We start from the raw sequence: 24,961 nt of genomic DNA, 5'->3' as shown, positions 1-24,961 counted from the left end.
GTAAGTTTCGGATACTGACAGTGGGAAGTGTGCCAATGACTCAAGAGACCAGGACAACAGACAGATATCTGAAGCGATTTATCAAAGACTTGATGGTTACCTTAAGATGTTGTAGTACATAGTTGGTCTTAAAAAAAGACCTTTAGTAAGAATCAGTGAGGGAGGTAACCATCTTTTGGAGATTTACCCATTCACGCATCTACCAAGACTCCTGAGGCAGGACCACAGATATGTGTCGAGTCTTCAATAAATCGCTTCAGATATTTGTCTGTTGTCCTGGTCTCTTGAGTCATTGGCCTACTTCCCACTGTCTTTTTACTGTTGATTTCTCATGGGAGTTTGGTGTTTGTCCACCTCTGGTGGACTCTACCTTATCCTAGATTAGGATACTGATCCATCTAGGTATTATAGGCAATTTTACTCTTTTTTTTTGTTTGTTTTTTGGTTTTGCAATATCACTTTGCTTAATATTATCTGTACTCTATTGTAAGCTCTTTGAGCAGGGACGGTTCTTCTGTGTTAAATTGTACAGTGCTGCATAACCCTAGTAGCACTTTAGAAATGTCAAATAGTAGTAGTAGTAGTACTACTCTGCTCTGTGCTGATTCTGGTAAAGCAGAATATCAAATCACAGGTGTGGCAACTCTGTAATACCAAGGTCAAGTAGTTCACAAATTCCCCACTTTCTCTAACTTGTTTGTGAGATTTACCATCAGTGGTATGCAACAGCTTATTATGGACTACTCTTACATTATCCTTATACTGACATGAGTGTTGGATGTTATTGGATACAGCCATGATTTTGCTGTTCGCTCAAAAAGTGCCATGTTTCATTTGCTTTATTTCTTGCTTACAGTTATTTTGTTCAGCAGTGTTCAGATATATATGGCTCAGAATTTAATTTCACCAACATCAACAGTGCAGTGCAGCAAACCAATGAAATCTATGGAGGCTTCAACATTCAGAGCAGCCGAATCATCTTCCCAAACGGCTGTGTTGATCCATGGCATGCACTCGGGATCATTGAGGATCTCAGTGAGGAGCTAATCTCTGTTTACATCAAAGGTAATTTTTTTTCTGGATTTTGGCTTCATATTTCCCAAACTGAAACTTTGTACTTTCACCTTGAGCTATTTCTAGAATTGTTTTCTATCATGGTTGAGAAAAATCAGTCGGTATGAATTTTGTCACATTGCTGCAGCTTAAAATATGCAAGGAAGCCTTTTATGCATTATAAATACATCATGAGTCATTAATCAATGGACATATGGTTTTAGTCATGTTTGGTGAAATCAACATGCTCTAATCTCAGAGGCCCTATTTTCCGGCGCGCATCAGGTATGTGTGCCAAGTGGCATTTGGCGCACATAGGTCATTACCGCCTGGTTACCATGTGAGACTTTGCCGCTAGGTCTATGGCTGGTGGTAAGGTCTCAGACCCAAAATGGATGCGCGGCAATTTTCATTTTGCCGCACATCCATTTTTGGCAAAAATTTTTAAAAGGCATTTTTTGCAGGTGCGCTGAAAAATGATTCTGCACGCGCCCAAAACACGCGTCTACACTACCGCAGGCCATTTTTCAGCGCACCTTAGTAAAAGGACCCCTCAGTGAGGTTTCAGCTAAGAAAGGGAACACACATATAAATAAGGCATATTTTGGTCCCAGAACATTTTATAAATGCATTAATAAACTCGCAGTTATACAGACAGACTCAACTTTTATAATAAACAAATTCCATTGTTTCGCACTTATGCCATAGCTACATAGTAACATAGTAAATGTCGGTAGATAAAGACCTGCCCGGCCCATCCAGTCTGCCCAACAAGGTGACCAGAATTGTATCTAGCACAGGTTCCACTTCTTCATGATTAAACACTGGCATACTTCATCTCTATCTCTCTCTCTGCCTTTTCTGGAGCACAGTCCACAGAAGTCTGCCCAGCACTGGTCCTACTTCCAACTACAGGAGTTGCCTTCAAAGCCCGCTCCAGCCTTGATCCTGATCTGTCTTTGCTATTTACAGGACCCAAATCGTATAAGTCTGCCCTGCATTGGCCTTTCTTCCCAACCTCCTAAGCTGCCTTCAAAGCTCACTCCAGCTATGAGAACATTTAACTTTTGCTTTAATTGGATTCCATCCTTTTTCTACATAGAGGTCTTCTGTTTATCCCATGCATGCTTGAATTCTGTCACCATTTTTGTTTTTACAACCTCCCCTGAGGGCAATCCAGATATCTACCAACCTTTTTGTGAAAAAGTATTTCCTGATGTTGCTCCTGTCTCCCACCCTGCAACTTCAACTCATGACCTACCACTCTGAAAAAAAGATTAGTTTGCATATTAAGACCTTTTAACTATTGAAATATCTGTATCATGTCCCCCCCTATTCCTCCTTTCCTCTAGGGTATACATATTCCGATCAATTCTCTTCTAATATGTCTTTTGGCCCAAGACCCAAATCATTTTTGTCACTTCCCTCTGAACCACCTCAAGTCTTTAGATGTCCTTAGAAAGATTACGGCCTCCAAAATTAAACACAATACTCCAAAGGAGGCCTCACCAATGACTTGTACAGGGGCATTAACACCTCCATTCTTCTACTAGATTTGTCTCTCTCTATATGCAGCCTAGCATCCTTCTGCCTATGGTCACCGCCTTGTCATATTGTTTTATTGCCTTCAGATCCTACAACAATATCACCCCGAACAAATCATTTTCACAAATTACTTTTGGGTGCACTTTTTATGCTGCCTGCCTGCATTGTTGCAAATGTTTGGACACTTTTTACCTTGGTCTTTGCACCCGATTTCAAAATGAAAGTATTTTCACCTTGAAATTTTCCTAAATTGAAAAATACTTGTGCCTACCCTTTCTGCAGTACTTTTTCAGTCTAATACAATGCACCTAGTTTTGGAGGTACAAAAACTGTTATCCCCATCTGTGCAAGGTGAGGGTGATTTTCAAGGAGCCTGTTTCTATGGATGAAAACACTGTTTTACCTTCAGAAATGGCTTTAAAAATTGTCCACCCATGATGAAACTTCGCTGTAGCCCAAGTTCCTTAAAATGAGATTTGTTGGATAAAGTAAGTAGATATGTGTCATATTAGGATTTATTATTCTATGCCTCATCTCTATCACCACCTTACTCCCACCTCCTTGTTATTTGTGACTGTCTCTGGGAAAAGGTGACTAAAATCTCAAATCCAAAATGTTGAAAATGGCCGATTTTTCAAGTCATGGACCCATAAACAGAATGAAAATGTTACGTTTGAACTTCTGAACTTTTTTTTAAATATTTTTTCACATAAAGGGATGGGGTTTTGACTGTTGTATTAGAAATTATTTGTTCTAACAGAATTCAATAAAACTTCATTTGTTGTTTCTGGAGACTTTAGTCACCTTTTCCCAAAGATGGTCACATTTATTGTGAATCTAATACACAAAGTCTAATTTCACCAAAAATGTTTTGACTGGGTAGAACAACTACCTCAAAGCTTTATTTAAATGAAAAGAAAGCCTCCAAGTCTTAAAAAAAAAAATAAAACTCTGGAGTTTATGCTAATGTGGCATTTGTAAAAGTCATCACCATGGTTTCCGGGCTACAAGCCCTACAGATCCCTGCAACTTCCTCAGTGACAAGTTTGACTCATAGACATCCAGCATCTGTACTTTTCTTGATGCACAACTAATGAACAGGCAAGGGTCTTCCCAGAAAAAAAAAGAGTTTCAGCAACAAAAAACTGTGTTTAAAGAAAAATCACTGTACATTGTATGTGTGCCAGTAACTCAATGTGAATATCTTCATGCACAAGCCAAGAAGCAGACACCCTCCAGCATTTGTCAAACAGCAGGGACGAAAGTGAATTCCTCAAAGGAAGTCAAGCATGGGAGGAAAAGCATTTTCAACCCTGGAGATAATATGCAAAAACATTATTTGATGTTTTTTAAATGTTAAAAAACCCCCACCAAAACTAAAACAAGCATTATGTTGGAGGAGTTACAGTTTGCTAAGGTAGAACACTGGCCCATGAAACTAATGATAGTGCTCAATTTATATTTATTTTAGATTTACCTCACACCTTTTCAGTAGTAGCTCAAGGTGAATTACATTCAGGTACACTGTGTAGTTCTCTATCCCCAGAATGCTTACAATCTAATGGGGCAACTCAATAAATAGGTGCCCCTTAGTCTAAGCGTCCTAATCCCATTCTATAACGGCCATTATAACATCTATAATGCCAATTCTATAACAGCATCTTAGTGCCAAGATTCTATTATAGAATACTAGTGTAAATTGGTATTGGTGTGCCCGTGCTTAGGTGCATCCTCTTACATCATATCAATGGCTGGTGCAAGTTGGCGTTCCTAAGTGTGCCAAATGATGCTTATAATTTAAAGCATTCTGTAAGCTACACTCATAGAGGTAAATTCTATAAGTGGTACCTAAAAAGCGGCGCTGAAAATTTTACATGCTGAGTGCTATTCTATAAAGGATGTGCATCCTTTATAGAAGACCACTTAGAGCATAAACCACACCTAACTTTAGGCACTGACAATTATGCCTGCCTAAATTAGGCGCGGTTCAGCTGAATTCTATATTTGCATATGTAAAATTTTAGAACACCCCCGGAACGCCCCCAAAATGCCCCAGCCACACCCCCCAAAATTTACATGTAATAGGGATTGTATTCAAATCATTATAGAATACAATCTGAGTGTAAATCCTAATTAAGGCTAATTAAAGCCAGTAATTAGTTGTTGAAACACCATCAGTCCCAGGCACCTAGTCCTCTAAATATTCTATATTGGCAGAGTGGGCATTGAAACAATATCGTGTCTATTAACTATTTAGTCATGCTCACAAAATTCTTTAATCTTATATCAGTTTGAATATTTTTAAGAAGGATCATCAGAATTCACTGCAACAACGCTGCTTGTAGCACTTTCATATAGCAGCAGAGTGGAAATCGTCATTGACCCACATGTTTTCTAAAAAGAAATTTTTTGAAGGAAAATATGTATTCCAATTATTTCAAAAACTTTTGTAGTAACAGCATTTAAACTCAATCTAGCATTTCTATATATGGTACTCCATTGTGGATAAAAGAAATTACTTTCTGGAGCTCTGATTATTCCAACGTGAGACCACAATTAAAGGCGAGGCTCCAGTGAAGACCGTCTTCAAAATCAGAGGTATGACCACATGCAGCATACAAAAGTAGAATAGTCCTATATGAAACAGAAGTGCTGGATATCATTTGAAGAAGCAATAATCAAAATGAGCTAACAAGACCCTAAAGATTGATTGTTCAGAGTTTCTCCCCTTTTTAAACATTTTTCATTGGCTGCCCATTTGGTTCACGATAAATTTTAAGAATCTTAATATAGCACGTGGCTATCTTGTAAGTGCCTACTAGGCCTTTTCAGTCTTTATAAGACCATAGAATGGTTGTGCCCCACCTTTCTCAACACCATTGGGAAACAACCCAGGGAGAAAAGTTTCTTTTGTTTAGCCCCAACGTTATGGAATTGTCTTCCGAGAATGACCTGTGCTGAACTAAACTTTATAAGGTGCCATTAGAAACCTATTTTTTAGGCAGGCCTTTGAATGGGAGAGGAAAGGGAGAGTGTATTAGCATTACTGAGAGACACATGTTGTCGATAAATAGGTTTCAAAGTTTTGTTTGATATCTTTCTGTGTGAATGTATTAGGTCTTTCCTGTCAGCTTTTAGGGAGTTCCTTTCACATATGTGTGTTTATTTTGATTTTATGATTGTAAACCTCTATGGTCTAACGAAGTTTAGCAGTATAGCAAATTTTAATAAACTTAAGCATTATATATAAATATACAGAAATGTAACTAGGTTTAATAGCTTGATTTTAATATTTCAGGTGCAGCACATTGCGCAAATATGTACCCAGAACGAGCTGAAGATCCTCCCCAGCTAGTCACTGCAAGGCGTTACATCTTCGCACTGCTGGAGAAGTGGTTAAATTAAGAAATTCTCGGATTGGTCAAAATTTGATGGGTCCTCTACCATGGTATAGCCCATACTGGTAGCAATATAGGTGTTTATAAAATTGGGGGAGGGAGAGAGGGAAGGATATAATTTGCCTTCTGCATTGCTGCTAAGTTCTACATTCTACTGTCCAGATGTTTGCTTTCAACTCTACAGTGAAGGAACAATAATTTGAATATCCTATGGCATACAGAGTACTTCAGTTCTTCTGGATTTCTGTTAACAAGCTGATTTGATTTCAGAGGGCTTTGTAATCTGATATTGTTTACAGCTATTTGTTTGTAGAATTTACTAACTAATAAAAGGTGAGCCTGTTTTGATACCATCTTATGTGACCATGAGGGATAATTTTATAATAGTATGGGACTTATCTTTGAAGCATATGGATGTCTCAAAATGCTGAAATATGATTGAAACGTCCAAATCTCAATTTTGCAAAGGCAGGAAATGGACGTCCCAAACTGTAGTACGTTAAAATAGCAAGGGGTGTGTTGTGAGCATGCTTTGGGCGGGACTAGAGAGGGCCCTAAATCAGAATGTCCAACAGTGAAAAGGTGTTCTGATTGAGCAACTGACGACTGGAGGGATTAAAGCACAACACCTCCTTAATCCCCTAGTGGCTGCTGTCCCCCTTCTTTTCCCCTGAAAATGAAATTAAAAAGAGATACCAGGAGGTCTATAAAATAATTAGTGGAGTGGAACGGGTAGACCTGAATCGCTTTTTTTACTCTTTCTAAAAATACTAGGACCAGGGGGAATGAAGCTACAAAGTAGCAAATTTAAAATGAATTGGAGAAAATATTTCTTCACTCAACATTTAATTAAACTCTGGAATTCATTGCCAGAGAATGTAGTAAAAGAGGTTAGCTTAGCGGGGTTTTAAAATGTTTTGGATGGTTTTCTAAAGGACAGGTCAATAGACAATATTAAGATGGACTTGGGCAAAATCCACTGCTTATTTCTAGGATGCATTGTACTGTTTTGGAATCTTTCCAGGTACTTGTAACCTGGATTGGCCACTGTTGGAAACAGGATGCTGGGCATGATGGACCTTCGGTCTGTCCCAGTATGGCAATGCTTATGTTCTTATGCTCTATGACAGCTTCAGATATTATGGGCATTGTTAACAAAGCAGGAAGCAAGTCTGAAGAGTAGTTTAGTGGTTAGTGCAGTGAACTGTAAATGCTGTGTTTTTTTTCTATTGTGAGCTGTCCAAAAATAAAAAAATATCTACTGTACCTAAATCTTTAAGCCAACTGCAAGCCTGAAGGCTATTGAAGTAGTGTACATTCAGGTACAGTAAGTATTTTTCTGTTCCTGAAGGGCTCACCATAGAAATAACACAACATTTACAATCCACTTCACTAAGCACTAGGCTGCCCCTCTGCGCTCTATGGACATCTGTGTCCATGTCCCTTGTTTCCCACCGTTCATAATTTGGATGTTCCAATTTGTAAAATGGCTGTTCATTTTGGATGTCTCCAGCGCAAGGACATCTCACGTATTTTCAAACAGGAAATCTTGACTTTCTTCCGGTACGAAAATACCTGTGAGATGGACGTCCATTTGGGATTGTTGACAATGGATGTCTTTATTCTGACTTGGATGCTCTTTCGAAAGTACCCTTTATGTCCTGGATAAGAAGGTAAGAAGGCGCCTGCTTAGCTTTATAAAATTCTAGCATTAACTTGCAGATACAGACATTTACCTGCACCAGTAGTTGTCATATATGTGCATAAATTATAGTATTTTATAATCTGTATGCATATTTACACACTCTCCCAATGCTTCACCCAAACTCTGCCCTTGTGCATGGCCACTGGCAAAGATGCGCTGTCATTTCAAAGATGTGATGAATCGCACACTGATGGAAAAATGTGATCCAAATAAGCTAATGCTTACAGTTGTTTTCCCATCCTTTTTTCATTGGGCAAAAGGGGATGCAATGCACTGCTATCACACAGACCACCAGGACCCTAGCTGAACAAAAACTAAAGTTTGGTTGCTTAATAGATGATTACTCTTTTACTGAATTTTGTTGCAATTAAATAAAGGATTTTTCAGTGATTAATTCCATAGTATTTCTTTAAATCACTTTTAAACATTCCTTCTGCACAGTTACAATGGCACTGTGCCATTTGGGCAATGTACTTCAAACTAAAGAAACAATATAGGAACTATTTTTCAAGCTGAGATATTCAAAGATGAGCCTGAAGAGGCTACTCCTGTTCCATTTCATGCATGGAGATGTTCTATATTTCTTCCATTAATCAGAAATAAAACTCCCTTCATGCGACAGGACAAAGCTAGAACTGAACCAGCTTCTTCAGGTGACCTGGGTGAAGCAGCAACACTATCTCCAGTGCTGGAGTTACTGTTTCCACCAGTGATTTAGATACTTTTAAGTGATCCTGGCAAAAAGCCAGGGACAGCTTGTTGATGGGACCATGAACACCGAGAGGACTGCACTTAAGACTGTATCAAAATTTGAAGGTTGGTACAGTGGTGGGGACAATGTGCTGGGAGGTCAGTGCAGCGGATACTACTTACTTCTATCAGTGCTTATGCATTGCCTCCAGTCCCATTCAATCCCTGAAACAGTTTGGTAATAGGAGAAGGGCTGAAGTCCCTCATCTCCTACTGCTGCAAGGTCAAGTCTCATGATGTCATGTGATAAAATAAAGACTTGACCCCTGCAGAAGCAGATGAGGCCCTTAAGCATTTCTTCAGGTGCCTGGACACATAAGGAATTGATAGATGGGATTGGAGGCATCACAGTAATACTGCTGAAAATAAGTATAGTGTCTGCCATGCTAACCTACTCCCAGTACACTAGGCTGAAAGGTTCTATCTGCCTATGGGGGATGGGGGAAAAGGGAAAGTGGAGGAAGGGAGGCTATTCCTCTGAACATTCCACTGCATCCCTGACACTGTCCCTGGAAACTCACATCAGACACTCCCTCTGCATCGTTGCCCCCCCCAAAAAAAAAAATTTCCTAGACCAGACTCCCCCACTCACACCTTTGCTTTGCAGCTGACACCACTGTCCTTAGTTTGTGACATACACACCCATCCATCCACAGACACCCCTGCAGCACCCTGCTCCATACATCACACCCTCACTGCACCTCCAGCATACACAAGCCCCCGCATCCTCACCTCAGAATTTTGTCTACAGCAGAAACACCCCATACTCCTCACTGTCCCAGATACCCTCTACACACCCCACATACATATCCCTGCCCCAATATCCGTTCCTGTCCCAGATCCCCAATCACACACTACACCATCCATCACTCCTTGAAAAGTTGTGAGGCAGCCACCCATCGCATCATGGTGGTATAGAGGCCCATCTTAATTTCTTCCCCAGGGGTCCATTCAGTCTAGCTACACCACTTGCTATCATGTTACATTTGACTATGTCTATAGATGTTATGATTTCTTATAGGGCAGTAGTATACACTCCCAGTCTTCAAGGGCAGCCAATGGGCCGGGTTTTCAGACTATCCCTAATGAATATGCATGAGAGAGATGCAATAGAGATAGGCATACAAATCTCTCTCATGCATATTATTCTTTAAGAACAACATGAAAAATGACCTATTGGCAGACTTCAAAGACTGAGAGTAAATACCAAGGCCTTAGTGTTACAAGTAAGCCCCCTTCATGAGAAACAGACTAAGGGAGAAAGTTATCAAGGTACAATAATAGGCAGGCTTTTACCGCACCTTGATTTCCCACAGGAGTCACCAAACTGTGGTACCTAAGTAGCTAACTCCTGTGGAAAAAGATAAATACTGCTTGTGAGCTACCTCACAATCAGCATTGGTCCACCAGCCCGGAGACATCAGGCCACCAAGCTACAGCATGATGCTTCTGGGCTATCTCTTAAAGAGGCCAGCAACATGTTAAATTTCAGACTCCCGCACCCCCCTCCCCATACAGAAAGCCCCTGGGTTGCAGCTCCCCAATCAAGTCCCCCCCCCCCAAGATTACCCTACAACCATCCACTCCCACCCAAAGAGTCCCCTAAGGTGCAACTCATCCCATTCCCAAGGACCCCTCTCACACCCATCCTTTAAAAATTCCTGGGGTCAAATGGGCAGGCAGGAACAAGCCTCACTCACTCCTGTTTTGCCGGAGCTGGGATCCACAATGGAACTGGCAATCCCTAGTAAGTAGTCTTGTGGTACTGTCTCTAGAGGTCATCTTTCCATATAAGGGCAGTAAAATAACCCCAGCCTTTAGCTGGGAGGGGCATGGGTGGGTCAGGGGAATTCTCAGAAATTAGGGGCGATGTTATAGAACACTTGGATTTAAGGGACAATTGCCAATAGTTGGAAGTGAGGATTTACACCAGGTTTCAGCAAGCATAAGTCCTCGTGCCCAAAGTTCAGCACAGGAATTCATGCCAAGCCCTATTCTATAAAGTTTGCTTAGCAATAAGTGACCTTTATAGAATTGGCACTTAGTGTGAATCTTAAGGGCACCTAATTTTGTGCAGCATTTACTGAACCTGGCCCTATATGTTAAGAAAAGCCTAGAGTCAAGCAGGTAAAAAGTTCTGCAGGAAACACACTGCACTCTGGAGTCTTTACAGATAGAAATCCCATGCAAGATAGGGAAGATTATAACAGTGGGGGTATACTGCCATTCACTTGATCAGAACAATGAACAGATTGTGAATTAGTAACAGGCTTCTAAAATATGAAACATAATACTAATTGGAGTTCAAGATTTCAAAATCAATTGAATGGATGCCACTTGCTGGCATGCTATAGTAGTAATATTTCATGAAGCAGCTGGTTCTAGAACTGAGCGACTTTAGATGTTCTCAGTGGAATGCAGAACTGGTGTATGGAGTCATGGTGGTGGAACTTCTTGGCAATAGTAATCATAATGCATTTAAATTTAATAAAATCACCTAGAGAAAGAATAAAAAATAAAATCACTGCTGTAACATTTAATTCTAAGAAAGGAAGACTATGATAAAATGAGGAAATCAGAAGGAAATGAAAAGGTTGTGGGGTTTGAAAGTCTATATGAGGCATAGTGATAATATTTTTACGTCAACTAAAACCTGGTGTAAATTCTGACGCCTTAGTTATGCACAAAATGGGCATATTCTATAACACTGTGCATAAATGCTAAGAGCGTCCATGACCCACCCATGGCCCTCCCATGGCCACACCCCTTTTCAGACCTGAATCTTAGAATTTACGTGTGTCACTTTATAGAATATGCTTAGCAAGTTGTGCGCGTAAATTCTAATTAAAACCAATTGGTTACAATAATTGCTTGTTTAGTGGCAATTATCAGTGCTGATTGGCTTAAGCCAATTAAGTTGCACTCACAAAACAGAATATGACCAGATTTGCGTGCACAACTTAGGTCATACTATATAGAATTTAGGGGATAGAGCCTGAGAAAAAAAGACTTTATCTTGGAAGGCAGCATCAAATATATCTATAACTGCTGAGAGAACAGCAGCAGCATTTGGGTCTTCCTGGGCCTGGACTCCGGCAGCTCTGCCATTCCCCAGCTGTTTCAGGGTGCTGAAAGCAGGAAAATCTCCTGTATGCTGAGTGCTGGGAATTTCCCTGTGTTCTGCTACTTTTTTTTTCTTAAAGGGGCAGTAGCATAATCTTTTTAAGCGCTTTTTAGTCACTTAAACAGGGAACAGGGAACAGGGAAAAAGCTAACCAGGCCAGGTTGAATTTGTTTTCAATTTTTGTTTTTTGTTCAGTTTGGGAGCTGCAGGGGAATTAACTCTCAAACAGGTATCCGGACAAGAGGGGTGGGGGGATAAGGTCTCGCAGGACAGAGCCAAAGCCTCACACAGAGGGCAGCAGAGCAAAGTTCTGTGCTCAAGTAGGAATGGACTCAAGCCATGAACCTGGGCGGCTATTAAGCTCGACCACGCTGTGCAGCCATAGCCAGCAGAGCGGGGAGCTAGGCCAGGGACCAGGAGCACCATCAGCACAACCTACCACCTGCTAGAGGTAAAGAAAATACTGGATTGTTACAGGGAACACTACAGATTTTACTGGTAATGTCACTGGTAGAATTCAGGTTTCCTTACCTCCACCTGCTGGCAGGAATGGATAACACCCATTGGTTCAGAACAGTGGAGCTGATGCTAAGAAAACTCTGTTGAGCGGGAATCGCTTCATGTGTATTTTTGTATAGCACTGAGTACATATAGTAGTGCTATAGAAATAAGCAATAGTAGTAGTAGTATCCAATGAAGATTATCCATGTTAATTTTTTCCTACTTCATTTTCTAAAGATTTCTGGAACATATTTTTTACTTGGCTGTTTTGGACTAAAATGTGTAGATACATGGACCAAATACTGTTTTAATTCATTTTACCTCCCGACTACAAGTTTTAAAAAGGTGAACGTTTTAGCCATATATTCATAAGTGGCCTTTCCCCTTAATCTGGTTTAAAATGCTAGCTCAATGCACTGCAGCAATAGCCAACTTTGTAGTACAGTGAAAAATACTTCTCAATCCCAAATAAAACTATTACTATATAAGAACCTAAAAATAGCCATATTGGGCCAGAACAATGGGTCTATCTAGCCCTGTATCCTGCTTCCATCAGTGGCCAATCCAGGTCACAAGTACCTGGCAAAACCCCAATTAGTAGCAACATTCCATGTTACAAATCCCAGGGCATGCAGTGGCTTCCCCTGTGTCTATCACAATAACAGACTATGGATTTTTCTCCAGGAACTTGTGCAATCCTTTTATAAACACAGATAAGCTAACCACTGTTACCACATCCTCCAGCAACGAGTTCCAGAGCTTAACTTTTCTTTGAGAGAAAAAATATTTCTTTCTATTTTGTTTTAAAAGTACTTCCAAGTAATTTCACCAACGGGCTCATTTTTGAAAGAGAAGGACGTCCATCTTTCAACATAAAACGGAAGATGGACGTCCTTCTCACAGAGACGTCCAAATCGGTATAATCGAAACCTGATTTTGACATCTCCAACTGCAGTCTGTCACAAGGACGTCCAAATTTCAAGGGGGCTTGTCGAGGCATAGCGAAGGTGGGACTTGGGACTTTGACCCATAATCGAAAAGAGCAAGGACGTCCCTGATGAACACTTGGACATTTTCACCCAGATGTGTTTTTTTTAATGAATAAGGCACAAAAAGGTGCCCGAAATGACCAGATGACCACCAGAGGGAATCGGGGATGACCTCCCATTACTCCCCCAGTGGTCACTAACCCCCTCCCACAGTCAAAAAACATCTTTAAAAGTACTTCGTGCCAGCCTCTATGCTAGCCGCAGATGTCATACTCAGGTCCATGACAGCGCATGCAGGTCCCTGGAGCAGTTTTAGTGAGTACTGCAGTGCACTTCAGACAGGTGGACCCAGGCCCATACCCCCCCCCCCCCCCACACACACACCTGTTGCATTTGTAAAGGAAACAGTGAGCTCTCCAAAACCCACCACAAACCCACTGTACCCATATATAGGTGCCCCCCTTCACCCGTAAGGGCTATGGTAGTGGTGTACAGCTCTGGGTAGTGGGTTTTGAGGGGCTCAGCACACAAGGTAAGGGAGCTATGTTCCTGGGAGCAATTTATGAAGTCCATTGCAGTGCCCCCTAGGGTGCCCGGTTGGTGTCCTGGCAGGTTAGGGGGACCAATGTACTACAAATGTTGGCTCCTCCCACGTCCAAATGGCTTGCATTTGGACGTTTTTGACATGGACGTCTTTGGTTTTGAAAATCGCTGAAAGTCAGAAACGTCCAAATCTAGGGACATCCAAATTTAAGGATTTGGATGTCTCTGACGGTATTTTTGAAACAAAAGATGGACGTCTATCTTTTTTCAGAAATACGGTTTTCCCCGCCCCTGGATTTTGACGTTTTGCAAAGACATCCAAATCGCAATTTGGATGTTTCTTTCGAAAATGCCCCTCCACGTGTCCCTTGGTCTTTGTACATTTTTTTACCCATGTAATTTCATTGAGTGTCCCTTGCTCTCTGTACTTTTTGAAAGAGTGAAAAATTGATTCACTTTTACCCATTCTATACCACTCAGGATTTTGTAGACCTCAATCATATCCCCCCTCAGCCATCTCTTTTCCGAGCTGAAGAGCCCTAACCTCTTTAGCCTTTTCTCATATGAGAGGAGTTCCATCCCCTTTATAAATCACTGGATTGATAATGCCAGATACAACTGTGTAGGTTCTGGTTTGCCTTTATTCTATGTAGGTACTATAGAAAGCAGAAGGAAACAGAAAGAGACCCACTTTGTTGCTAGCTGCTGGAAAGCATCATCAGTTTGTACAGTAATTTCCGGAATGAAATGTGTACTTGAAAATGCTGAGAAACATCTTCTTTTGCCTATCATTCATAACTTCAATCAGAAAGATATATATCATATGTCTTTATGCCTTCTTATCGCCCTCTAAGCTCCCATTGTTTCCTCCCAATGTTTCAATGTTTGTGCTCCATTGTTACACTCCCAAGGACACTCCAATTGTTTCGCATAATTATGCAAAATGTAATCCATAACCAATCTGTAACAAATTGTATTTCCAATATTTAACTCATATTGTAAGCCACACTGAACCCGCAAAAAGGTGGGAAAATGTGGGATACAAAAGCAATAAATAAATAAATAAATAAATAGATATGTCATCTCCATCATCTCATTCTCCTCCTTCCCCTCCCCATCTTCTCTAGTCTTCAATGAGTCTGTCTGTTCTTTTCTTTCCACATTAGCATTTTGGCCACTCCTCCCTTTTCTCAAAACTAAAGTAAGAATTGTGGCTGTGCTCAGTGGTGCTGCCTAATGCTCTTTCCCCATGTCTCTACCCCTTTGCTCTCTTTCTCTCCTTTTTTAATTGTCTCATTCTATCTCCCCATCCTGCCCTCGTTCTCTCTCATTCTAATTCCTTTTCTTCCCTCCACTTACCCCTTTTCTCCACTATACCCATCCTCTCTTTTTCTTTCTCTTACATCCCCATTTGTGTGGGATTCCCCCCCCCCCCCCCCCCCACACACACACACTCTCTCCCTTTATCCCATACTGAGACCATAGTAATATTACCATGGTATTAGTAAAATAGTGCAAGGTGCTGTAGGTAAGAGCACAAAGTACTGTGTGATTTCTATCCTTTCATTCCTGCCTCTTTCTGTCACCTATCAATTAGCGCATGCCAGCTGAGAACCAAGAAGCTTTTCCTGCCCTGTGTGTCCTAAGAGGAGAGTAAAGGGAGGGTAATTTCCCCCACCACCTGGATTTTAATGATGAATTGTTTTTGTAACTAGTTGTGATCTGGTTTTCATAATATCCTTATTTATTTTGTTATCCTCCTCTGGAAAATATTCTGTGGGCACCCGTGTCCTGCTGTCTCCCGCAGCTGCTAATGCTGTGCTTCAGGAGTCCCATAGCGCCACTGAGTACCTGATACAAGAATACGCACTAGTGTTCACCAAAATACCAGCGCTCCTTTATGTTGATGATGGCACTTTTTTGATTTAAGCTGTAAGCTGATGTCACTGTCCTCTTCTAGTGCATATCATTGTATCAGGTACCACGTATATAAGGCTTCAGAAATGTTGTTTGTGACACCTGAAGCAGGCAGCCAGACAGCCGAAACATAGACCCATGTTGGGTCTTGCTTTGATGCCTCAAAGTGTTTCATCCATTACTCCCATCTTAAGAGTCATGTGTCGCCCTCCACTTTGTGTTACACCTTGAATCTTCGTACAGGCTGTCTCCTGTTTTCCTGTGGATATTGCCAGTGAGACATCAGCAGCAGCAAGGAGTTTGGAGAACCTGGGAGACTGCCCAGACACTCAAGAGTATTCCAAGATACATTAGCCCACCAGGAAAATGTCACAATCGCCCAGAGTAGTAATCAAAGCTTGGTGACTCTTTTTTCCAAACTTTGGGCAAGCCAAATATTCCATATTCATAACAAATATTCATGAGGTTTATTTTGTAGGTATTGAACTTATGATCAGATTTGTTGTTTTAGGTTTTGTAAGACCAGATGCAGAAACCTCTATAACATACTTTACTGAATACCCCAAAATAATTTCTTCATGATAAACTTGAGCAAACATTGAACAAAATGGATTTCATTTATTGGTACGAGAAGCAAATAAATGATGACAAGGTTTTGCTTCATTTTGTGACAGCATTCAAACTGTGGCAGAGTTTATTAATAAACAATGGGAACCACATTTAACAGTGCAATAAACTGAAGTTAATAAAACAAAATTCCCAGCCAAGCAGTAATGTTTACAGAAATGTATGTTTATGTGGTTTTAGGACCATTGCACAAGATGTTGGCTGGAAAAGAAGCTGAAATCATCAGAGTGAGCAATAAACAATAAAACATTCAGGAGTAAGGCAGCAGCAAGATGTTGGGTCCTTGCTGGTATGTGCAGTGTGGAGAATGGCAGCAGGGAACAAAGCTGTCTTCCTTCTGCTTTATAAAGACTCATATCAAGCTACAGTTGGATGGGTGCCAATTCTGGACATCCACATCCAAAAGGCTATCCAAATATTTAAAAAGTACAAACACTCCTTACTGTCCCCTCCCCCAACACACCACTAAACTAATATGAGATGCTGAAAAGACTGATCAAACTGAGGCTAGTCTGCTTAGGGAAGAGACCACTGCACAGAATAACCTTTACAGAATACTAGCATACACACATTTCAGGGTAGATTCTGTATATGGTGACCGTAAAATCCATGTGGCAAAAAAATACGCCTAGGCATATTCTCTAAAGTACACCTTAGTTTTCAATTAATTTCTGATATATATTGTTTCAAGCCCACTATTATGATAGCTCCCCCCCCTTATTGACAAGCTTAATCACAATATCAGTATAAGATCATTTAAAAATATGTTAAAAAGCACCAGTCCCTGTACAGATCTTTGAAACTCAGTGCATTGTGTTATTACAAAAGCAATACCCCTTGCACTGACCCTTAAGATTTTATTACTTTTATTTTTTAAGCACAAGTCCTGGGCACTTGATACTGGGCTGAGAAGGAAGACGAGCCAGAGTTACAGTAGAACAGAGTAAGAGTTCATTCTGAGGGAAAGGGGACAGGGAGGACCTAGAAAAGCTAGATAGGAGGTCAAAACCCTTGTTCTGCTTCCACCACAAAGCTCCCCTCAATCTCTCCTACCTCCCCCTATCATCCCCTCAGTCTATCAACACCAGTACTGTCTCATATCCCTTCACTCTCCCCCATTCTCCTGCACCCTCCTGGACTTTTTCAGATGCCCTTACGCCCACCACCCCCTTTTAACACATCCTCCGCACCATTCCAGACCCCCTCTGCTATCCTCACCCTCTCTATGCCCTCCCACATCAATTCTGATCCCTTCACACTCTCCACACGCCTTTTCAACTTTTCACTTTCTACCACCTCACCTCACAATTTTGCACACCCCTCATTCTCATTTCTTCTCCTCCAATCCCTTTAACCATGCTGCCAAGTTAAGAGGAAGAAGGTGAGCACAGCAGCAGTGTGGAGCAATGAGATACATTCTTTTACTTCCAAGGGTAAGCACACAGGACTAGAGTAGCATGTACAAGTGAGTAGTCAAAGATGGAGCAAAGGCAGAGTATGCCCTGGTGTTAGCAGCAGTGACTTAAGAGTGACTCAGGCTTAACTTTGTATCTGACTCACTGCCCCCTCTCTCTCACTTGTGGTGTCCCTCCTCCACTTTCTCACATTCCTGTCTGGATAACCATTTCACCCCAGAGACAGTGGGGCTGTATCCATTGAGCTGCACTTCATGTGAACAGGAGAGAAGAGAATAGCAGTGGGTTTGGAGTAGGAGTAGCTGGGGCATGTGTGACAATGATAAACAGAAACCACAACTCTGACAGGGCTCCGATGTGAAGGCACATGCCCAGTCTCTGACATAGGTACTTCTAGTGGGCGCTCATGTTAGAAGGATGCTTTGTGGTGCTCACTCCCCATATTGAAGTACAGCTGTCTCCCAAGATTAGCATCAAGATCTTGGGGTGTCTCAATCGGTAAAACATCCATTTGGGATCTTTCCATGCAATGCCAATGCAAGTGAAGGTGAAACCGCTAACTTCCATTAAGGATACTTACGCGGCCCGATCCGCTCGTGTGCCAAAGAAGTGAAGTATGCTTGTAGTGAGGGAATCCCCAAGAGCAGAAGCCCCAGCAAGGCATGGATACTGCAGACTCAGAGACTAATTGGACCACAGTCCTCCAAGAGATCAGAACAGCCAAAGCTGAAATCGTGATTTGGTAGTAATGCAATTGGAGGAATGCTTGGAGGCCTTTGCTGCTAGACGGAGACCTGTCTCACAGAACTGGAAGAAGATCATGTAGGAGATAGACAGGAGTGGGCTCGATTTGAAAAACACCTAGCAGAACTTCAGGACAAATTAGAGGACTAAGAGAATAGGAATTGCTGCTACAACTTACGCATTCTGGTGCTCCCAGAAGGTAGAAAGGGTGCTTTAGCTGCGGCCTGTGTCCAAAAATTTTTGAATGTCTGTTTTCCTAGAGCGGGTGCACAGGGAGCTGCAGCCCAGACCTGACTCTAACCTGCCCCTTCTCTGATTTAGCTGTGCATGCATGCCCACTCAGCCACTATGTCCTGCAGGAAAAGCTATGTCTGTTGAGCTCTATCATTGCCTGTGTCTGCAGGGCCCAGATTGGGGTGGAAGATAGGGGATTAGAGACAGGGGCAGTGGACTTGATAAAAGATCACAGTGGGCTGGAAGCAACTGTAGGCTATATCTTTGACACCTCTGTTCTAGAGTGCTCCCTCCCTCAAATGCCTCCTTGTGAAGCTCTCAGTCACCCGGAAAGTTCTCTCTTCTTTTAGGAGTCCTTTTTTCCTTCATTACATTACATTACAAGGGGGCTTATAGACTGCCAACTCACCAATTAGGATTCAAAGCGGGATACAAAAGAATAAGAAAACCTGATACAATCATCAGGAATTACAAATAACAATTGGAACATAAAAACACATTGCATTGGTGAAAAATAGATGTCATCAAAGCCTTACAGAAAGTCGAAGACCAAAAGGCAAATCCAAAGCCAAACTTCAAGATAATGAAATTAGTGAGAAAAAACAGCTTTAAATTTAATTTGTGTAACAGAAGAAAAAGCTAGAATTAGTGAATTACAAGTCCAAAACAGAGTATTCAATTGTAAAATTTTAAAAGATTGTGAAAGATCTTTTCTACAGACATCATACAAAGACTTCAAAATCAGGCATAGCACCTTAAAAACAATCCTTGGACTGGCAACCAATGCAACTCTGACAACAGAGAAGAAACATGATCAAACTTTGTTTTATAAAAAAAATTAACCTAGCCACCGAAATCTAGATCAGCTGCATTTTAGACATGTACTTTGTAGCTACTCCTAAGTATAAAGAATTACAATAATCCAACAAAGAAAGAATGGATAGCTGAACTATTATCCTACAATGATCTTGTAAAAAATAACAGCAAACTAATCTAAGTTGCCTAAGTTTAAAATAGACCTTCTGGATTAAATTATTTACTTGCGGCTCTATTGACGAAGAAGAATCCAATAAAAATACCCAACACTCTAGATTCTCTTTCAGCTGGTAAAATATGTTATCCCTCCAAAACAATAAATTTGGAAATATTCAAATCCGATAAACCAAGCCAAAGAAGCTTTATCTGTGTTCAATTTAAGTTGCATGTCAACAGACCAAGCAGCTGAAATAGATTCAATACTCTGCCTAATAGGAATTAACAAGAAGATGTCATCAGAATAAGACATTAACAAGTCTCCTGATTCCAGGACAACTTTCTCCAAAGTTCTCATATAAATATTATACAATAAGGGAGAAATAGGAGATCCCTGAGGAACCCCACACAGTGGGGTCCAGGGTTCTGAAAAACTTTCACCCTTTAAAACTAGGTAGTGCCTATTTTGTAAAAAGATTGAAACCAGAGTCCACCATTCCACAGCCAGATAAAAGATTTAACAATATCTTATGGTCAACTGTATTGAAGGCAGCAGAGATATCAAACTGTAATAACACCTCGACACAGCACCTGTATGACAGCAGAGGTCATAGACAAATGTTTAGTATTGAAGTCACGACCTTGGATAATGCACAGCAACTGTTGGATAGTTAGGCGTTGACTGCCATGCAAACAAATCTATTGAGAGGGATGATACATTCAGCCCCATTTTAGATAGAAGTAGAAATCAGAATTAAGATGTCCCAGTCAGGGTGTGTCAAATTCTGGTAGCATTTTAGAAACGATCTGCTGACATAGAGCCTTTCAGAAAAGCACTGGTTATGTGCGGCAGGAACAACCATTTACAACTGTCAACACCTAAAACATCAACTGAGACAATTAGGCATTATAGATATCTAAGTTTCAGCATTTACACATGTAAGCTGGTATTTCAGAATCTAGAAGTGAAAGGGCCAACTTTAAATCTGTAGGTTGTCAAAAATAGTACAAATACACATCTGAACGTTCCTAATTAAGTACAGAGCTCACAATCATTTGCGGTGGGAGGTCTTGGCAGTAAGTGGAGGGGGTGCAGGAATGAGTGAGTGGTTATGGGCTTTTAATTTGTGGGTTTTTTTTTTTTTTAAATTCTTTATTTATATTTTCAATATATCATTTACAAGGATAACCTTGTGGACATAAAACAGGCAAGTAATAAGTAATATTAATATTCTCATCCTGCATTATTCAAAACTCACAAAAGAGAATAAGAGAAGAAAAAGTTAATTTGTGTTTTTTGTAATTACTCTTCTATTGGGATTGATTTTGATTTTATTGTAAATCATTTTGAATGGGTATTCAGGAAGATGGTATATAAAAGTTTTATAAAAGAATGAAAACAAACAAAATAACATTTTTGAACTTCACGGTCACAACACTCAGCACAGTAGCACTCCCACGCTGACAGGCGGTTCCAAATGACTTTTGATTTATTTTATTTCACAGTATCACAGGATAAACTTTCACTTATTACTGAAGCAGCAATCAAGGTAGAATTTCCCAAGCATCATTTTTCACAGTGAACATCTGGTGATCTTGATGCAAGAAAGTAACTTTAGGATAAACTTTAAAAAACAGCAGCTCTGTTTTGTGCCAATCTGCAGAATCTCAAACATCTGCCGAGGAATATATTTATAAAAGTTGAAATCAGGTGCACCTCATGGGAACACGCAGCTCTCCAGTAAAGCAGTTTCTCACCATTTCTGGGCATGAAACTCAACACACTTTCCTCCCTCGAGACTTCACTTTCATCACATACAGCACTTACCTCACTGCATATAGTTAAAAGGGGAAATTGCAAAATCTAGACTATTAAAAACATTATTTTTGCAGATAGGAAGAAAGTTATTGGTAACACACAGATTAAGAATTCTTATAAATAAAGAAGAATACAGCAGGTAAAGACAATACCGATGTGGAGGGGCATTTTCAAAAGGGACGTCCACGTTTTGATTTGGACGTCCTTGCAAAATGTCCCAATCCAGAGGCGGGCACTGCAGTGGACTTCATAAATTGCTCCCAGGAGAAACAGGGGTGATATGATACAGACGTTCAAATATTTGAAAGGTATTAATCCGCAAACTAACCTTTTCCGGAGATGGGAAGGCGGTAGAACTAGAGGATAATGCTGGGCAAACTTATACGGTCTGTACCCTGAAAAAGACAGGTACAAATCAAGGTAAGGTATACTCAAAAATGGCACATGTGAGTTTATCTTGTTGGGCAGACTGGATGGACCGTGCAGATCTTTTTCTGCCGTCATCTACTATGTTACTATGTTAAATAGCTCTCTTCTCTTGTGTGCTGAGCCCCCCCAAAACCCACTACCTCCAACTGTACACCACTACCATAGCCTTTACGGGTGAAGGGGGCCCCTAGACGGGGGTACAGTGGGTTTGTGGTGCTCACTGTTTCCTCCACAAATGTAACAGGTAGGGGGGGATAGGCCTGGGTCCACCTGTCTGAAGTGCACTCACCCACTAAAACTACTCTAGGGACCTGCATACTGCAGTCATGGACCCAAGTATGACATCTGAGGCTGGCACGAAATATTTTGAAAGATGTTTTTTGAGGGTTGGAGGGGGTTAGTGACCACTGGGGAAGTAACGGGAGGTTATCCCCGATTCTCTCCGGTGGTCATCTGGTCAGTTCAGGTACCTTTTTGTGCCTTAGTCGTAAGAAAAACAGGTCCGGGTGAAAATGTCCAAGTGTTCGTCAGGGACGTCCTTTTTTTCGATTATGGGTCAAGGACTCCCAAGTGTTAGGCACGCCCAAGTCCTGCCTTCACTACGCCTCCGACACACCCCCTTGAACTTTGGCAATCCCTGTGACGGAGTGCAGTTGAAGACTTCCTAAATCGAGCTTCGATTATACTGATTTGTCGTCCCTGGGAGAAGGATGTCAATCTCCCGATTTATGTCGAAAAATGGGCATCCTTCTCTTTCAAAAATGAGCCCATTAGCCTGTCCAGCAGGACTGGATCAAGAGACTGAGGTGCCCCGAGTCAACTTTTTCATTGGCGCCCCACCCCCAACTTACAATCTGGTATCTGTGCTTCCACTCTGCCTATACCCCCCCACCTGTGATCTAGTATCTCCCCCTCTCTCAAGTTCACCCTCTCCCCCAGCTGGACCTGATGAGGCAGTGGTGATAAAGGACACCAAAATCCCAGTCCGGCATCTATCTCTCTAGGACTTTGAAGGTAGACTGAACTGGAATTTTGGCGCTCTGCCAGGCCTGCCATCCAGTTTTCATTTTTTTCAATCCTATAGACTAAATGTTCTCCTGCTGTCCTTTTGCATCTTCACAATTAAGATCTCATTCCCCTCCGAAGGGGACACCACCTTGTAGTGGTGGAGGGGCTTCTGTGTTTCAATGACTCAGAGGGCTATGCTGAAGGGTTACTCATATCAGACAGACTCTGAGGAGAACATAGTAACATAGTAGATGACGGCAGAAAAAGACCTACATGGTCCATCCAGTCTGCCCAACAAGATAAACTCAAATGTGCTACTTTTTGTGTATACCCTACCTTGATTTGTACCTGTCCTCTTCAGGAACCAGACAAAGAGTGTCCCAAACTAGGGAGAGTGGAAAGATGGCGACCTGAAGCTCATACGCTCAACGGCCCAGCTGTCCTCTGAAGTTCTGTCTTTGTTTGCTTGAAATTTCCTCTCTGCATTTGCAGTTACCTTAACTGAGAGGAAGGGGGCAATGGGGGGTCAGCTGCCGATGGCCAGCGTTTTGTCCCCTGTGCAGCAAGTGTGGGACCGCTGTGCGACAAGCTGCCCACAGATGACTGGGTTGGTGAGTCCTTTGATTAGCATCGGCGAAGAAGCGTCGATGCTCTTGGACCTGGAAACAACTTCATCGCTCCCGAATCATTTAACCACCATGTCCAAAGGAGTGGAGGAGTGAGTTAGGAGTGTATGCTGAAACAGAAGTCGTTTACAGTTGAACCCGTGTCGGCGGTGTCACTCCTAAACCCATAAGAGCTATCAGCTTCGAGTTTTTGGCTCCCATGAAGGTTACATTGAATATCATCTGGAAGGCGCTCCAGGACCTAACGGTGGTAGTAAATAATTTTGCTTCAGATATAATCTTATTAGTGAGCCACATGGATAATCTAATCGAATCCTTTGAGAATGAAAAATTGATACAGCAAATGAAGTTCTACAGGAGTAGGAAACGGTTAAGATTTTGAAAATGATAATAGACCAGAAAAATTTGAACAAAATGAATATTACAGATGATCAATATCGAGATTGTTGTTTTCCCAGAGTTCCGGGTATGACTCCTAAAGTTTTTTTCTCTGAAATGATTCCTCTTAGTATATTAATTCAATAGGAGTGAAGCCTGTGAAACTGGGATTACCTTAATCAGTGGGAAATGGATTAGAGACTCAAGTGTTTGTATTGTTAAATAATTTCTGGTTTTAAAAGAGAAAAAAATGAAATCAGGTGTATTATTTCCATTAATATTGGACAATAAGTATGTTTCCAACTAAATAAATTGACTATACACCATTTTGGGTTTGAAGAAGCCAACCAGACATCAATGTGGAATAATGATTCAGATAAATAATAACTGGGGATAATCAGGTTAATACCACGTTTTCTTTGTTTACTGTTGTTTAATTGATCTCCTTGTCTTGTTTCACTCTTCCTATTTTGTGGTCTACGGAAGAGTATAGAATTACCTGATTCAAACAATTCTTCTATGTTATTTTGTCTGTATTTCTGGCAAGTTATTTTAGTGCTTGTAAAATTAAGCTGTTATAAATAAAATAAAATAAAAAAGATCTCATTTGTGTAATTTCATACCTCTTGAATTCTGTTCCTGTTTTTGCATCCACCAACACCACTGAGAGGTCATTCTGTGCATCTACTATCCTTTCTGTGAAGAACTGTTTTCAAACATCACTCTTGAATCTATTCCATTTGAATGTCATTTTATGATGTCTTGTTCTAAAACTTCTGTTCCATTGAAAAATATTTGCATCTTACCTATGTTATACCTTTGAAATGTGAAAACTTGTCTCCTATCTCTTCTTGCTCGCTTCAAACTATATACTTGTGGTGCACACCAAGCTGAAGGCATGGGTGCAACCCATCTTCTGCTCCGCAGTTAGAGCAAGTGTTCTCCCCCTATGTTCCCGCCCGTAACCTCCGCTCCCAGGACAAATCCCTCCTTTCAGTTCCCTTCTCCACCACTGCCAACTCCAGGCTCCGTTCATTCTGCCTTGCCTCACCCTATGCCTGGAACAATCTTCCTCAACCCCTACGCCAAGCCCCCTCCCTACCCATCTTCAAATCTATGCTTAAAGCTCACCTCTTCAATGCTGCTTTCGGCACCTAACCTTCCGTGAAATATAGTATGCCCTA

General features: G+C 41.1%; 1 protein-coding gene across 1 annotated transcript in view; it reads left to right on the top strand.

The window, feature by feature from the left end:
* LOC115478721 (putative serine protease K12H4.7) overlaps positions 1-6,339 on the top strand; it is a 104,648-nt gene extending 98,309 nt beyond the window's left edge. Inside the window, exons 8-9 of the mRNA XM_030216277.1 lie at positions 857-1,065; positions 5,897-6,339. Of these exons, the coding sequence (XP_030072137.1) occupies positions 857-1,065; positions 5,897-6,003 (316 nt within the window). The 3' untranslated portion in view covers positions 6,004-6,339. The remainder of the gene's footprint in view (positions 1-856; positions 1,066-5,896) is intronic.
* Positions 6,340-24,961: the final 18,622 nt, after the last annotated feature.

The sequence above is a fragment of the Microcaecilia unicolor genome, chromosome 10, assembly GCF_901765095.1.
Source record: "Microcaecilia unicolor chromosome 10, aMicUni1.1, whole genome shotgun sequence".
Lineage (NCBI taxonomy): Eukaryota > Metazoa > Chordata > Amphibia > Gymnophiona > Siphonopidae > Microcaecilia > Microcaecilia unicolor.
This window is presented reverse-complemented; position numbering and strand designations above follow the sequence as displayed.